This window comes from Embiotoca jacksoni, unplaced genomic scaffold, assembly GCF_022577435.1.
Source record: "Embiotoca jacksoni isolate LCO1_2020_lvr unplaced genomic scaffold, fEmbJac1.0.p SCAF_8, whole genome shotgun sequence".
NCBI classification, from domain to species: Eukaryota; Metazoa; Chordata; class Actinopteri; family Embiotocidae; genus Embiotoca; species Embiotoca jacksoni.
Genome location: NW_027185436.1, coordinates 839,293 through 857,655, shown reverse-complemented (window position 1 = coordinate 857,655; position 18,363 = coordinate 839,293). Strand labels below are relative to the sequence as shown.

The 18,363-nt window shown below is 37.5% G+C and overlaps 1 protein-coding gene across 3 annotated transcripts in view; it reads right to left on the bottom strand.

Annotated features, from left to right (window-relative positions):
* The window catches only part of slc4a4a (solute carrier family 4 member 4a), a 66,187-nt gene that overhangs the window by 30,494 nt on the left and 17,330 nt on the right, over positions 1-18,363 (bottom strand). Inside the window, exons 5-9 of one of the 3 annotated variants that reach the window (XM_069139109.1) lie at positions 9,358-9,493; positions 7,183-7,343; positions 5,425-5,604; positions 3,421-3,516; positions 705-781 (exon numbers count right to left, since the gene is read on the bottom strand). In XM_069139109.1, coding sequence (XP_068995210.1) covers positions 705-781; positions 3,421-3,516; positions 5,425-5,604; positions 7,183-7,343; positions 9,358-9,493 — 650 coding nt within the window. The remainder of the gene's footprint in view (positions 1-704; positions 782-3,420; positions 3,517-5,424; positions 5,605-7,182; positions 7,344-9,357; positions 9,494-18,363) is intronic. The other 2 variants (XM_069139107.1, XM_069139108.1) reach the window with 2 other exon arrangements.

Genomic DNA, 18,363 nt, shown 5'->3' with positions numbered 1-18,363 from the left:
CTTCATCATTAACCTGGCAGGACAGAAGATTAATGCAATCCCCACAGTTTAAAGGTGTACACCAAAGATTAGCATCCAACCAAATGTGAAATATGATCGCAATCTCCCCTTCTGTAATGACTTATGGCATTGAATAATGGCCAAAAGATGTTTTTTGCAGAACAGAATGAAATCATAGTTAACGTGACCTTTAAGTTGACCTTTTGAAATTTTTGATATAGAATTTTATCACTCCATCATCATATTGTATTGGATATTTGTGGGAAATTTTGTCCGAATTAACATATGAATTCTGAAACTTATTTTAGGAATTCCCCTGAAGGCGTGCTCAGACTGTATATAAAAGGTGACGTGATCTCTAGGTCTGAAAAGTGAAGGTAATACTACAGTTCCTTGAAGTGCAATACCTCTGAGGACCACTAGGGTCTGACACCAAAAAACCTTTTCATCCAAAGACTCCCATTCAACTTCTCTCATGAAATACAAAGTCAATTAGTTTATTCCACAAATAAGTATGGTATCTGTTGCTAAATTATCTCCTTCTGATCAGTGTTCTGGTTGTCTATTCAAAAAAGAATTCCAGAATCAATTAGATATTAGGCCTCGAAGATCGCTATGTTCGGAATTATGACATTGGGTGCAGTCAGATTTTCAGTGTCTGCGGGCTCTCAAGGCATAAAAATTAATTATCAGGTCAAACTTACCTGGTCTTTTTCCGGTTTGTCAGAAATGTCGTTCATGCTGCTGGATGCCAGGTTTCGGTGTGTCGTAGTAGGACTGTCTGTTAAGACATAGCAACACTGAGTAGTTAGGCCAGCTTCACCTTCTCTAGTATATAACAACTGAGTGGAAAAGAGGATGGCAGAGACCCAGGAAAGGACAGTGGCCCTGACAGTTTGCTCCACATGCAGTGCCAAAAAGAATAACAAAGACAGCAGTAATTTCCATGCAAACTTCAGGACAGAAACAAAAACGACTGATAATAAATCATGTAGTACACCAATTGAAAAATGCAAATACCCCTCTCGCCAAAAATGTGTTTTTCTTTTTGTTCCTATAATTGAAGGTTTGAACTTCACTGTGCAGAACATTGTCTGTGCAAAGTTTAAAGCTACAAGGCTGGTTCAACATTTACTGTATCTGCTGATAGTGAAAAGTTTCACTGAAAACCTGATTTTCAGGGATGGGCCTACAAGCAGGATCGAAGTTAGTTTCGAAGCCAATTCGAGACCAATTCAAGTTACACAGGTATAATGTGGAAACTTGACACTTTGGGCCCTATTTTCATACAAGGGAAAAGCTGGTCTAAGCAAGGATCTAAGCATATTTGCAACTCGGTACAGCGCAAGGGGCTTTTTTCTGTGTTTGTGTCGAGTTACTATTTTGGTGGCTCCACATGAACCCAGTTGAGCTGAGATAGATGGAACGGTGCAACAAGGTGTTTGTTGGTAACGATACGCTTGTGAGATCTTAGTCTCACTTTTGAGGTAAAATCATCTCAAAAGGTGGATAATTAAAATGTTTCTTTTTTGTGATAGACTTAATTAATTAGAAAAATAACGACATGGAGTGTGATACTGCATAATTTATACACAAAATGTGCACTCAAAGAACACTCAAAGCTCTCAATGCAATTAATGTATCAACAACATAAAATTAATGACGTTGCTCTTCATCTGTGTTGTGAGTAAATTATTTGCATCAGGGGCTTTGAGTGTGCTTAATTTAGTCCCTCCTCAATTTTGTTTCACCTCCTGATTTCTTTGCTTACTTTGACATTTAATCAATAATGAAATAGCCAATAAAGTTTTGAGTTAAATTATTCAAATATTCAATGCATCACCTAAAATGCCGATGCTGATGCAACCAAAACTCTCAATGCTCTCAGCTGAGACTGTTGAGGTTGCTACATCCTCCACTAGGGGGAGTATCTCGGTTATTGATCAAAAAACTTAACAATCTAGTGTTACATCATCATATTTATGAGTACAAAATCAAAAGTGAAGTTTTAAAAGTTGTATGATGTGGACTTTTCTCTTTAGATTTCCAATTAAAATGGGCAGTTATCTTAAATCAATCCACTCAAATATCACAGTGGAATTATTATTCTTCATACCTCCTTCTCAAAGCTTTTTTAGTGTGTGCAGAATCAGCTTGTACGGTAACTATCAGGTATCCATTCTTTAATAATCAGAGTTCTACTGTTGAGAATATCTGGTCCTCTCAGTGCCCTTTCTTTGACACGATAGTCTTCCACTAAGTGCTTTCCCCATCCACAGCAGGTGAACATTAGACGCTTTGCTGACTGTTAGTTTTAGCTCATCAACTCCAGCATCAGATTTGACACCAGAATGTGACCTCACTTCAGCCCTGCAGCTGCCAGAGTTCAAGGAGGGTATAAAGAGCGGAAAAAATCCTTAAGAGTGCAAAATCTGGGGCCACTGCCTTCCAAAAATCTCTCTCCTCAACATTGTGGGTAATAACATCTGTGTCAGTATGATGCAGCAAGTGTAAATTAAGTTCTTTATGTAAAAAATTATAAACAAAAAAATATTTACAAATATATATACAGTATATATATATTTAATTTTTTTTTTTTTTTAATTTTTAATTTTTTTTAAATTTTTTAATTTTATTGTACTCTTTTAATCCCCGAGGGGAAATTCTTTCGCTACAGCAGCATCCCGAGGGGGAGCTGCTGCAACAGGCTGCCACGACCGCGGCGCCAACCAACCTGAGGTGCATGTTTTTTGGGTGTATATATATATATAGCCTAGAATCCATAGATAAAAGAACGACACTTACTGTATATGGGATCAAATATTGCTGTATTGTATCGGGGGAAAAAAATCTCTTTAAATAAAATGTATTACAGCATAAACTGAACATTTTATTAAAAGGAAAAAAATAGGAAACTTATGAAAAAACTATTGATTAACACTACGAAGCACATACAATAAAAATCTACTTTACTGCATACATTTTTTTTTATTTTTTTAAATTACAAGTTAGTCGTGATTACGTTCAATCTGCAGGTGACCATTTTGTCAGTTCTGATGTCTCGAGGGAAATTTGATGTTTTTGAATCTGCGTCAACAAAAAAAAGCTGCAGAGTCTCATTTTCCTGACTTACAAAGTGAGACACTGAGGCATTTGACATAAATGAAGCATTTAACTAACAACAAAAATATAATTTTGGTTTGGTACATTTGAGTGAACGTTATGATATTTACCCAAAGCCAAATAAGCTACATAAGCTATGTATTTTCAAAGATGCCTCTGTTTCATCAAAAATCAGAGAAGAAAAAATGAACTTTTAGGTTATTGTTAATATTATTGTTTTTATTGTTTCTATACCTACAAATCAGAACTGATCAGTGGTCAGCAATGTGACATAAGACTGCAGTGCAGTGAACTTACTAAGCCAGTCCATACTTGTACTCCTTTGGGTCTGCAAGTCCTCCATTGAGATGCGACCCGAGAGGCAAGTCACAGAGTTCTCAAGAGGACTGCGGGCTGTTAGTAGAAGCAGCAGGTTATCGAACCCAGCCCAGGCAAGCAAAAAGGAGGAAAGAGAGATGGAAGGGAGAGATGACAGGACAGTTGATAGACAAGTTCATTGAGCCAAAGCAAAAGATTTGTTAGGTGAACAAAATAAAGTGCCTGTTATAAAGAGCTGAACAACATGATTTATGCATTTTACAAGCTGTGCAGAGAAACAATGAGGCAAGAGGAGTGTAGTCATTAAATAAAGAGATCATTGGCCATTGGAAAGTAGCACTGAACAGATGCACTTTATCCTTCAAAAGTTGGAATCAATTAATGATTATCAGTGATATTAGGATTAGTCTGATCTTGATGACAGATTCAGGCATTTATTGTGAATTTTCATTCGACCCCTGCAAACAAGTGGGATCATAAACAGAAGGTGACTTTTATTTGATCATCAAAATGATTCCTCAATCTGATAAGCAGTAATATCTTCACTTTCCAAAGGCCCGTGGCTGGTAATATATTATTTACACAGTAAAACATCTAGTTACTCACTGTGTTACACTCAAAGCACTTATACAAATGCTGTTAATGTCAGTTTGACCTGGGTTGCATATGACTTTGAAGGACCAGTGTGTAGGCTTTAGGGGGATCTATTGGCAGAAATGGAATATAATAGTTCTCATTATATTTTCATTAGTGAATAATCATCTGAAACTAAGAATAATTATGTTTTGTTACATCAGAATGAGGCCCTTATGTCTACCTGGGAGCGAATCCTCTTCCAAGGAGCCCGCTATGTTGCACCACCATGTTTCTAGAGTAGCCCAGAATTGACAAACCAAACACTGTCTCTCGAGGGGAGGGGTACTGAGTTAGTTGCACTCTGCAACCTTCTGCTAGATGCCACTACATCCTATACACTGTTCCTTTAATTTTACAGTCAAATAAATTGTATGATGTTTGCTGCTGTTGTACAAGGTTTTAACTTCTTGCTCAGTGCAGTTGCTCTGAGAAAAATATTCATTATTTCAGACAACTGAATTGTTAATTTCAATTTCACAAATGATTTTGAGACCGAATTAAATTTCAGTACACTTGATATTCATAATGCACTGGCTTAAAGTTGAACCTTTTTCATATAGCAGCACATACAATCCAACTGAATATGATGAATAAATGCAATTTCATCCATTCTCATGGGTTGTCATTGTTGTTGTTTTGTGCATAAATCTTAAGTTCTTGTTGTAATAATTCTTTATCTCATAACTTTCAGTCAGACAAAGTGACAGCAGATCCTGTGTAATGAAAAGAGGTGTTACTTTGTATTGTAATTATAACATGCATTTCCCGAGTTCCTATGGCCTTAGACTTTTCTCACCAGGGTCATCAAATTAGACATCGACTCAGTTCTTCAGTGTTTAAGATTACAGCTGAAGTCAGTTTGAAATTAGTTATACCTGAACTTACAGGTGCTGACAAACTTTGCTCAAATAAGTCATGTACTTGTGCATGCGGTTATGACAGTGGCCTACAATGTTGCTCAAGTGATCAAATCAAATATTTATGTTGAATTACCAAAAGACATCTATAAGCTTAAGTTTCACTATTTAAATGATGGGTTTAGTAAGCATGTTATACTATGTTTTTTTGTGTTAAGACACTTAAAATGAGGACAACAAATTCAGAGAGGGACTATTTAGTTCCACATTAGTGACTTTATGCAGAGGAGGGCAGCAGATACACTGGAATTCCTCTCTCTCCTCAAAACTCCCTATACACCTCAGGTCCTAACTTAAGTAAACAAAAAATATAATGTAACCTGGGTATATAAAAAAATATTCTCAATTGAACCCATGTATGTTATTATTTTGCTATAATTTCTTAAAAAAAAAAAAAAAGAAGACTGCACCACACTGGCATCAGTATTACCGTTTTCCTGGTTGGAAAACAGCCTACTTGCACTGGAGACCGTCTTGCCGATGTCAGCCAGAGAGCGCAGATTGGACTTCTTAGTCTGGTGGCGATGTTTCCGTAGTAACGTGTACATCACCTTATCCTTCAGCTCTGCTTTCAGCTGGCCGTTTTCTATCTGGCTGTCAGTGATTAGCTCTTAAGAAGCAAAGACAGGAGAGACAAGAAAAAAGATGAGGAAAGATGATTTTAGTATTCAGGATAATATAAAATGAAACAACAAACTAGGTTTTTTTAAAATGGTAGTGCAATTTATTGACTATTTCCTCCATTAATCAAAATAATGCCAAATTCCAAAGTTAACAGTAAATTGTTCTATTTTAACAATATTGTATTGTTGTATTTAGCAAAATATTCTTTATTTAATAAATAAATACATATTCTTTCAGCCCTACAATAAACTCATCAAGCATTTTGAGACAGACAGTATTTTAAAAAGTTAACAGGAACAACAATAAATAAATAAATAGCTAAATGAATAGAAAGAACTATTAAATACCACTTTGTGAAACATGTACATTTTGCCTAATATTACATTGGCTGTTTGTTTAAACCAGGCTTTAATTTGGGGACTATTTTCCCCTTTAGGCAGCATTCTACCCGACAGCCTCGATATACCAACACTAAAATAAAATGACTGAGTCAACATTAAAAGTCACTTCATACTTGTAAGGACTCAATTAATGCCTCTCAGCCTGCAATTCTTCTGTATGAGCGTCTTCGTGGCATCATGAAAAGGCTCAATCTAACGGTCTAGCCTATTTTTAAAAAGAAGGTCAGGAGGCTGAATGCTGACGGGGAGCAGCCTCGGGGAGTGTCTCTTGTTGTGGAGGGGTAGTGCTGTTAATGGCCCATCAGTCAAGTGTGCACGCCACAAAGCAAGAGGCCCAGCGCCACTCGGCCCATGCAGTCCACGCAGCCCAGTCAATTACTTCACATTAATCACTCCAAGAGGTAACGCTTCCTCATGCCCCCTCATGCAGACAAAAACGTTGGGTTGATGGCATGAGATTGAGATGAGATGAGGAGTCCAGAGAGACATAATCAACTCAATTTCAGAGCATTCTGGGAACAACTGGAGGGGGTTGGCTGTCCTTAAATTGGTGGCCATTTACAAACTACAATTTGACACCAATACTGTATCGAGTGTGTGGGCATGTGCACGTGTCATTACCTATACCCACTTTATCCTAAACAGGGTCACAGTTGACTGAAGTGAAAATGTAAAAAAAAAAAATCCATTCACACCTCCCAAAATGTTCATTGTCAACACTTTTTGACACACATATATATATATATATATATATATTCAAAATAATTATTAGCCTTTTCACTCTGTAATCATGTAGGCAACTCAAAGTATTTCATGGTACTAACACTAAAGTTTAGGGACAGATTATGATCTTGAGCAAAGAGTGTAGAAGTAAATTCTAAATTGGCATGCGAGATGAGACAAAGACCCATCAGTCCATAAAAGTCCACCCTGCCTGGCCTTCTCCTGAATACTTTTCACTGCAATATGACCATATGAACATAATCTATTCATAGTAATGAGCTTATTACAGAAGATTTGTAGTTTTTTATTTTGTAAGTAGTTTAGTACAATTTTATAGTCAAAATGGGCAAGCTAATGCAAAAACAAAATCATCATTTGCTAAAGTTCTAAGTACACATAAACACTTTTTATTACCTTTGTACAGTAGGAGCTGAACTTACCAACGACCTGAAGCAGAGTAGAAGCTTCCATATCCAGCATGATGGTGCCTTTCTCTATACACGTCCGCAGTTCAAACAGGCTGTGTAAGGACAGTGTTGCCACATGTGGTTTACTCCAGCGTTCACCTCCTTTCTCGACCTTCTCCTCAAACTTGATCCACCTGGAGGGATGAAAACGTGTGAGAAAAAAGCGCTGGAACAAACTGAGAGCTCAGACATTTACAGGCAATAACCAAAAATGCAAACCTAAAAAAAAATTAAAATGATCTTTTCCACAATCTTTGATAACTCCAAAAATGACAAGATGTGATAAATTCTCAAATGAAAAAAACAAAAATCAAATGCAATTTGGTGAGTAAATGCACTGTTGTACTTCAAATTGTCTTCATTTCGTCTTTTAATTTATGTTTTTTTTATTCTTAGCGCTCAAATTGAGAGCTGTTTAATTCACTGCTGGCAGACAGGTGCATGAGAAAATGTCTGATGGAGGTCATCTTGGTGATTATGTTGGTAAAAACCTGAAAACTTTATTTGTTTTATCCTGAAAGTTAAATGAGCAATTCTTTCAGTCAAATGCAGTATTTGATCTCTTTTTTATTCATGTATGTTTTTAATCACTTCCCCTCCCACCTCCTTCCTCCTGCAGTCAGAGAGATGAGAAAGTGCACTGGGACTAAGCAGCTGTTTCTATAGCAGAGTTTTATTTGGCCAATTTGGCAGACAAAATTGCACTTGGCACACAGCCAGCACTACCCAGCACTTGTGAGACCTTTTATTCATTTTGAGTCCCTTGAGTGCACTTGGTGACACATTGCACCAGTTCTTAATCTCTTAAATTATTTTCAGAATAATAAAAGTACAGGATTGATTTTTTTTTTCCCAAGTTTTGTTAGCAATCTATGAGCAATCCTCTTTTAACATTTAACCCCGCTGATCCTAATACAAAGAAATCCTATTGATTTATTACAAGTACAATTTTATTGTGGCCCAATTTTGTTGAAGCCAAACCTTTTTTTGTCAAAACTCTTGAAAATAAAAAAAAAAATCTGCCTTCATGAAAATAAAAGCAATTCTTGTTGACAGACAATTTCTGAAGCTATTTTGTGGACATTTCTATACATGTACTTATCGTCTTATTAGATATTATTTTGTAAAGTGAACTGAAGAAACACAACTTTCTTCCCCTGAAAATATTATATTAATAATAAGAAGGTTATCTGATTATAAATACAATATTGCATTTTGAGAGAATGACAATAAAATATTCCTAGTACTTTGTTGAATCTTGAAAACAATCCCAGGTAGATAAATATTTGGTCTGTTTTTACCTGGTTACCTGGTGTTTTTACCCTTTTCAGATGGTTGACATGATCAGAAATATTTTTCCCACATTGTTCCTACAAATGCAAAAATACACATCATTTTAAGTATTTGGTCTAATCCAGGTTGAATAGAAATGTAACTTCCTCCAGGGCGGACAGACAATTGTGTCATCGTTTGAATTTAAAAGTTCAATGAAGGTCAATCTGTGCTAATTTGTCACCAATCAGTCACCTTCAGGCAAGGGGACTGTAGCTGGACACATTTATCATCTGTCATCCTTAAAATTGGAAAAGTCTAAATTGAATTTCAACTAAATTCATAACAGATCTCAGCACTAAAATCTCTGAATATATGTAGAAACCCTTTTACAATATATTGAGTGTAGTGAGAGTTCTTCTGTAGAGTTTCTCTGCAAATTGTTCAACCAACAGTGAACCAAAACTTCTATCTGCAGTACAATTGGTCAGAGGTTAGGAGAACAAACCAACTCATTTGGTGCCTCAAACAGTGGCCCGGGGATCCAGCTTCCCCCTGAGAACGCTTTGTGCATCCAATGCTAATGATGTATAAACACTCATCCCATCTCTATCCCATCACATCCCACTAGTGGGCCACACAGGCGAAACCTGTGAAACCCTCGTAGCCCGATTTTAGACTGAATGTATGTTCAGCTTCTTTGCTCTGGGATGGCTGTTTAAAGCTCTAACGATATTAGGAATTGTTTAGGGTAACCTTGAAAGAGCATATTTTTACATACTCAAAGTAATGGAGAAGTTTTATTATACATGATTACAACTGTGTCAAAGGTGTACATAGAAACTTTGAGAGGAGTCTGAGGACTGGGCTTTTTACCTGGCCGTCTCCTTCCACTCCATCTCTTGTCCATCCACGGACAGCAGCTCGTCCAACTCAGTAAAGAGTTGTGGGGGTGCCGGGCCATCATCTTCCTCCCCAAGGATGAAGCGGATCCTCTCGGCTGCTGGTGAGACTGTGGAAAGAGGAAAAATACTGCGGTTCACAGGCTGGCAATGGTATCCATTGGGCAAGGGTTTGAGCACCGGCGTTTCGTCCTCGGCTGGACCCTTCCCGTTGACCTCAGGAGGAGGTGGAGGTGGTGGAATTTTCACCACGACCTCTTCTCCTTTTTCCTCTGTGTCCTCTTCCTTTTCCTCCTTCTCTTTTTGGTTATTGTTGTCGGACATCCTTAGAATCAGGGTACCCCCTTACTTCCAAGTCAGCTGACCCAGGGTTTGATGATCAGACAGAAGTGTGCAAGCAACACAAGCTCACCAGAGTCCCAAAGTAGCAGCTAGACCCTCATTAAAGTCTCTGGTGGAAGTGAAAGCCACTCTCGGCTGCCTGCTCCAGCACTTTGTGAACCAGGTAGGAGGGGGCCGATGGGGTTTTGGGGTCCCCTCAGTGACAGTGTCCCCAACACTAGCCCCCTCTCCTTCTCTGCCCCCCTTTCACTATTCAAACAGCCCTTCACCATTGGCCCTCTAGCCTTGGCAAGGTGCCCTGGAGCCCCTCATTAACAATTAGGAAATGGTTCCACAAACTGGCCTATTCTTTAGCTGTGGCTTGGCTTTCCTTTCCCTTGTCTTCTCATTTGAATATTTAGAGAGTAACACAAAACAGCCAAACACAATTTCAACAAAAGTGATATATAAATAATACTTTTCAGTGCTATTCAAACATGTTGTAAATGGTCGACATGATCCTAAAAGTGCAAACAATATTTGAACTTTGAGTGAGAGCCCGCAAATAATCACGGATGGAAACATGGAAACAGGCCCATGTTTGTACAAACATAAAAACTGTCAGTAGCAATGAAACCATACAAGACCAGTGAATGCCATATCATTAGAGCTACAGCTTATTAACAGAAAAGTTCAGCGCAGCACCCATTAATGTTATTGATCACACCTGTGCTTTACCTGCTATGACATGTCCAAATGTTTGCCTTTAAAAGATCTATTAAGGCCAATGTCACCGCAACTTGAACTCTTGCTGTGTTATTTCAGTCAGAAGGATGCTCATCATGCATTAGACCTCATAGTGTAGCCATAGCCACTAAGCTATTATTGCTTGGAACTTGTGAGAAAGAAAAATGGCTCAGCCATTTCTGAAAATGTAAGCAAAAACATCACAACTCGTGAACTCCAGGCCTATAGAAAATGTCGAGCTCCATGGGTAATAAGCCCATTTGAAAGATGCAAATTATTTGTCCTAAATCTCGTCAGTCTAAAAAAAAGCATCTTAAACAACTGCCATGAACAAAACAAAATCCCATCGGAAACAAAAAGAAACGAAACGGCAAGTAGGCAAGTGATCCACTTTAACCTAAGAGCTGAGTCTTTAAATGGACTTTGATTTGCGGGTGAAATTTAGATGTTCGCATACACATAGAACTTATAGCACATCATACCATGGTCAGATAGTAAATGAGGTGAAGGCTTGCAGTTTCCCCGTCTTGTGCTCTCTTTGACACAATAACAACAACTGCAGGTACGAGCCAGACAAGCAGCTATAAGATTACTAGGTGGAGGATAAACTGTCTGCCGGCACACATGCTCACACAAACATCCCCACAAGCCGCAACTAGCTTAAGTCACCACAACCTGTTTAATAACCTCTTAGAATGAATAATTTACATGTGCGTTACACACATTCAGCTGACTCTCACAGCCAGAGCGCTTTACGTTGATTACAATAAACAGTTAACACACGCTTTAAATACCTATATGAGCCAAATTACATGCAAACAACGGCAAGCAGTGCAAGGTGAGGGCAAAGACTTTAATGATGTAGACTTAGCAAAGCACCTACTGCTGTATTCCTTAAATGCATATAAGTTTATTAAAAAAAAGTAGGAAAGTAAGTGCACAGCAGTAAAGGTGCTTTCCTCACAAAGAGCAGCACGAAATACTATAATTTTTACAGTAATAATACAATTGTAATTAAATAATCCCTGAATCCTTCTTCCATATGAAGTCAAGGTAAATACATTTTGCATTGGAAACAGTTATAAACAGTTTTCACTGAAAGGTTTCCGAGAGAGATCTTCTTATTCCTCATGAAAGATTGGTGCTGCCTCTCCATGCAGTTCAGCAAAAAAAACCAAGCTGGTAACAAGCACAGTGTTGGTGTCACTGCAATACTGTCCCATTCAACCAGCTGCTAAGAGGAAGCGGGGTATGGGGAGGGGGGGGGGGGGGGTTTAGTAGGGTGAGGTTCAGTGCGGAGTGAAAGCAAAGAGGGGTGAGAGCAAGCACGAAAAGGAGGGCTAGAAATGAAAATCCCATCGTTCAAACGCAATTTCAAAGCTCTGTGTGCTCTAGCCAAGAGCCATGGACATACAAAGAGGACTTTGTCCCAGCAGCAGAGGCTCATGGGATAGTGGATGGAGGAAGAATGCCTGCTGCCCAGCAGAAAGCTTAGTGTTACTGCCACTAAAGGCCTGTTTAGTCCCACTCTTGACATGCATCCTACACAAATACCTTCTCTCTCCTCTGACCTTTTTGAAAATCACAGCACTGTAAAGAAGCCAAATTAAATCTAGTCTCATTTTCATTATTTATGACCATTTATGAAATGATAATGTAACTCTGTGTCACCTCATTCAAAGCAATAAGTGCAGGAAATGTTTTCCATGCCACAAAGTCTATCATTCAGTATGCAGGGCAGCTAGCACACAGGGAGCTAGAAGGGATTGGGTTGAATGCAGAGTGACACCCTGAGGGGGATTCATTGAGAGCACAGTATTTATACCCAGACCATCCAGTGCTGGTATTTTGTTGTGATAGCTGAGGTGGGCAACTTCTGATGAGAATGTAACAAATACCAGCTGGGGGGGAAATAATCAAGACACTAAGGTCACTTTTACATTTCTACACAACAGAAATTGACCAAAGTGCTGCACAGCAACAAACAAATCAGACTAGAAACAATTTAGCAATTCATCCATCCATCCATCCATTATCTATACCCGCTTTATCCTGAACAGGGTGGGTCATGGGACAATTTAGCAATGAAGCAAAATTCAAAGAGATTAGGAACAATATTAAGCTAAAACAAAACCCAAGAATGACTAATACTGAAAAAAGAACTACAATTAAAATTGGGCGTAATCTGGAGATGCCAGTGAGAATAAATATGTTTTGTGATATTTGAAAATTGGTAGTGAAGTTGACAACCTGATCTGAGAGATGTACTGAAATAACCTGAAATGAAATGGCCACTTTCCTGTCAGCAGGTTTACTGAATGTAAAACCACATCAGTCAGTCGTCGTCAGTGTTTACAGCACAATCCAACCCATCACAACAGAAGTTATAATTACTTCAGTTCTAGATTAAACAGCTCCTCGGTCTGCCTGACTGACTTCTTTTGTTAACCTGCTTAATAAATTTAAGCAGCGCTTAAATTAAGTAAATGGACTTTTACAAAGGCATGGAAGAGTTCAGCCACACTGAGGAAACATATGAAAGGTACCACGACCACAAATCTGACACGTCATTCGTAAAAATCTTCATCATCTTCGGTAGTGATATTCATACCAAATCTAATTAAAAGAAGTTAATGATAATTATTTGGTTTAATTATACATTCAAAGCTTCCACTAACTGAAAAAAGTGAGTAAAATATTAAAAAAGTAATTGACTTTGTCTTATTGTTTACTGGCTGAGAAGAGAGAATTCAACAGAAAAGATGTTCAAGTTAAAAGACAAAAAAAAAATCTGCCTTGTTCTTGACAGTTCAGAAACAGTATAGTGCATGCTTAAATGAATCAAATAGAACTTTTTTTTTCAAGAATCAAAAAAATCTTCCATTAGCATCTTCTGGCGTTACTCCCTAAAAATGAAATTATAAAACCTTTATTCCAGACTCTGCCCCAATGAAGAGTCTTTGGCCCAAAATCCATCACAAAACGTCTGCATTGCTCACAAACCAACAATAAAGCCAACTATAGCTGATCACAACAAATGTAATTTACTGAAGTAAATTAGATGAGGCCCAAACCAACAGTAGGTGAAACGAGACAGAAACGTTGGTAGTTATTATCACATCTTTAAGAAGGTAGTGATAAAGGAAAGCCTTCATTCAGAGCCGTTGGTTTTTAATTGACTGTCAGGAACGAGAAATACTGTGTAACTGTCTTTTCCGGGTCATTTTGATCTTCTGTCTTTGTCTAAAATATCCTATCTTGTTTATTTTGTAGTAAATACAAACTAGAAGATTTAACAGTGGGTTAATGTAAAAGCTACACCGGTATATAAGATGGTGGCCTTTCAAGGGTTTAAGTATTTTATCCAATCAACACCAAATACATGTTTAACTGTTGCATCTGTTTTCCTTTGCCAAACAAACAGCTGTTCTGCGAATAATATAGGTCTTACAGAGCATGCAAACAATCTGTGATGATAACCAACCCAGTAAGAACAGTTAGGAACAGGCTTTACAACTAGCACACAAATATCAAGAAGCAAAAGTGATTTTTCTAAGTTTCTCTAACCAGACAATGAACAGGGAAATATATAATTGTTGTGTGAAACGGCGCCTATTGGAGCATATATAATTGTGGTAATACAGTAATTTTTGTGACCAGTAATCATAATTTGCTTTTAAAGGTAGCTACAAATGTTTAGAGGTGCCGTACATATTACTGTCACAACTTTTTAGGAACCAGTAAGAAAAAAATTATTTCTATCTCGACTTTTGCATTCATCAACTCAATCATGAAAATCTTTATAAATCCAAAGATTTCTATCCATACAATGAAACATGAACATGAAAGTGGAGGTCTGTCACAAAAAGTCATGACTGTCAAAGCAGGTTCTCCCTGACTTCAGGAAATTAAAACCATTTGTGTACAAGCAAAGTTTCTAAGTAATCTCTGTAATCCACTCTAAGAGAACATTGGATGCAAAAAAAGATAGGAAAAGCATTTAAAAATATTAAAAAAAAAAAAAAAAACTCATCCAAATGAGCAGGGGTCAAATAGCTGTGTAGTGGACACGCATGTGACCAGCAGGAAGAACTTGCAGTCCCTGCAGTGTCCATCTGACCAAACAAGAGGATTTCAGTCCAGACAGACGAGGGCCTTCCCCTGGGGGCGGCCATGTTTCCCAGAGAGAGTGACACGGAGCGGGGCAGTGAATAACAGTACATTAGGGATACTGCATGCCTGTCAGTTTTTGCATGCCTGACAGATGCCTGCAGAGTTTTAGCTGTATAAACATTTCTGACAGGCAGAGCTGCTCACGAGTCATCAATGGCAAAACATTCAAACAATACAAACCATGTTTCTGGAGTAACATGTGGTTTGCTAACTGAAATTTCAGCTTCATAGAATGGCCTTGCATTAAAGTAAATCAATGCAAGTTTTAATTTTGTATTTTCATGCCTATGACATTCACAACATTAGAAGGTCAGAGGGACAGCACATGACCTTTTTAGATAGCTAGCTATTGGCTGATGTGGCTTGTTTGAACCACCTGACATGTTAGAATGACCAGTTAGCCAAACAAGATATACAGACTGTTCACAACAACATTTGTTCATTTTATACCTACTAATTTCTATAGATGCTGATAATTAAGCTTGCAATTTACAACATTTGTTCATTTTATATCTACTAATTTTTATAGATGCTGATAATTAAGCTGCTAAATAACAAAGTCTGCTTCTCATCAACTATCCTTTGAGCATCAAAATTATGGCATAAACATTTGCAAATAATTAAACAAACATGGGAAATCTTGCCATTTCTACAGCTTATAGGAATCAAGGCGCTAGTTATGCTATTTATAAATGTATATATATATATATATAAAGTATAAAGGCTTGTGAAATCACTTTGGGATTTGGGTATATAAATAATCTGACTCATTGTTGCTACTTATGTAAAACTGAGAGTCTTTAGCTCCATCCTCTGAAGTTTATCTAATAATTCAAATAAATAAATGTAATGAAATCCAGCTTCTTTTTCTGAGAGCATTATCCATGTAGGCTCAGACATTAACATGCCCTTTTCCTGACTTCATTCATGGCTGCATTTTTTTTTTCTTCAGGTAACTTTCAAGTTCTTTCTATTTTCTAGCACACAAAAAAAAAAAACGCAAATATTTCTGTTGCTGAGGATCAATGTTTTGTTTTTACTTTATCAAGTCTCTGCTCGTACAAATATACCAGGAATCTACTATTATTATAGTTTTCCAAAGAAGAAAAGATAAATTCATAATTACAACAAAATCTCCATTTTGTTCATACATTCTGCTCAGCCTGAGAACAAAGAGCGCTGATCTACGACATAATCAGTAAATACCTCTAAAAGGGACTTTTGGCAACTAAATCATATCGAATGGAATATAGAATGTACAAATATGTTTACATATAATGAAATAAATTAATAGTTGACTGTATAACAGTACTGTATTGTACTGTATGCTCTGTGTTGTTATGCCATTTGACTATACACTTCATTAACACCTTCATTCCAGGACAGATTTTCCACAAAGTCAACAGCATTGACACTATTTCACCAATAAGAACCAGCAAACTGTCTTAGTGATGACTGCTAACAAAGTCTCAATGCTCATGTTTTTTTGCCAGCGTAAGCACATTGTCCATGAAAAGAGAAATACCACCATTGCCGAAAACAAATGGGGGGTGTCGGGTTTCAGATGTTACCTCATCATAGCCTGACTTCACTAAGTACTATTGGATAAAAAAATAGTTATTTTACTGATTCCCAGATGATTTTTCTCATGGATCTGTAATTGTTAATGTACATCTTTACAAGTGTACAGGTGTGGGGTGAACATTCATGGTTTAAAATGTCTCTTAAGCATCAATCATCCATCTCTGTAACTGCATTAAAGAAATGAAATATATGTATATATATGTGTGTGTATATATGTATATATATATATATATATATATGTGTGTATATATATATATGTATATATGTATATATATGTGTATATACAGTATATATATGTGTGTGTGTGTGTGTGTGTGTGTGTGTGTGTGTGTGTATATATATGTATATATGTATAAGCTGACTATCTATCACCTTTTTTAGTATCTATTCTTTATTTTTGTCATGTATTCACTGTGGTTCTCAAATTAGGGATGGAGACCTACACAGGGGAAGCATGATAAACCTGAGGGTTTGTGAAAACTAGAATTACCGCTTCACTGTTGTATGCCTCGACCAACCACTCAAGTTGCATCCATGTCTGTCTAGACTCAGATAATACAATAAGGAGTGAAGACTTAAAAAAAAAAAAAAAAAAAAAAAAAAAAAAAATCCTTATACGTGTTCACATACTGATCACAGCAGACAATGCTTCAAATATAGACTATGCTGCCAAGAATCTACAAATTCTGGTTTTGGAGACGTGGAAGCTTCACACACATTGACAGCACAAAATATCTATACAATCACCACAGTTTCAAAGTGGATACACAAAATCAGTGTTTTTCTTGATTCTCTTGGATATATGAAAATAACTGTGCAGAATGATACGTGGAAGGTTTGACACACAAAAAAAAAAATAATTTAATTGAGTTGAGTTGTCATTTAAAAAGAACAATCATGGCAGTTTTTTGGGAGAAAAAACATATCATACAAATCATAATTCAACATCTCACAACGTGTCACTGTTTGACTTGTCTTATTCTTTGAGTCAGAGTTAGACAAAAATCAGATTACACTTTTTTGGGGGCTTTCCATTCCAAACAGCAAGCAACATGATATCTGAATCACTGGTACACAAAGGAAATCCGTTTTTTTGGCCTATTATACACCAATATGTAGGTCAGTACTTCTCACTGTGATCAAGGAACATTCCCCAAAAATCAATAAAACTAAGAAATCTTGCTCAATATGCATCATCGCCGTCAGTAGCTAGCAACAACCAGATGGGCTGGCTGTAATCTATTCTCTGAGTGGATGTATGCCCAATCCCCCTCATCAGGTGATGTGTACACACTAGAAAATCCAGTTTCGGCATATTTCGGTCTCATCACATCATGTGTAAGCAGGCATGTGTAGAATCACACCAGTCTCTGGGAATGACAGTGGCCTGCCTTATTATTGGATTTGACTGAAAGCAAGGACATTTTAAGATTTGTTCACAGCAGACTAGAGTTACACAGAAACCTGGTGTAATCAAAGAATTACCATCTTTTACTTTCTCCAGAATGACTGCATATTATTGTTATCAGGAGCTTCCTGTCTTCACCAAAATGAAATCATAAATCTGTGGTAGCCTGTATGTTTATGACCTCAGCAGTTCCATTCTATCATTGGGTCAAGTTTAAGAATCCACGAGTTTTCTTCTGAAACTTTTCTGAACTGTTAATTATCTTGCAAATCCTTCCGATTTATATTGAGGCCCAGCGCCCAGGCTCAGAGACAAAATTATAAATTGCAAGTGGCACATTGTGTTTAAAAATGACTTTAAATCGTTGGACAGAAGAACGGCTTACACCTGAAACTTCAGCTCTCAATTCATAGTCACCGACTATAACCTTACACTGGAAGTTACCCTTAAACTTTGTTTGTTTCTTTGTCCGAGCATCCGCAGATCTCAGCAGCCTGAGGCCGTGTTGCACGTTATTCTCTACGGGACAGAAGAAGGTCCAAAAACACAAGCACTAACACATATACAGTGGATGGTACCACACCTGCATGCACAACCAAGGCAGATACACTTATATCTAAAACCAGGGACAAAACCATACACACACACACTTGGGGTAGGGCTGATGGATGATGCCCCAATACCCCTCTTCCTCTCCCCCAACTGCACGCCTTATACACCCCTCCAGCCTCCCCTTATTCCCCCGGA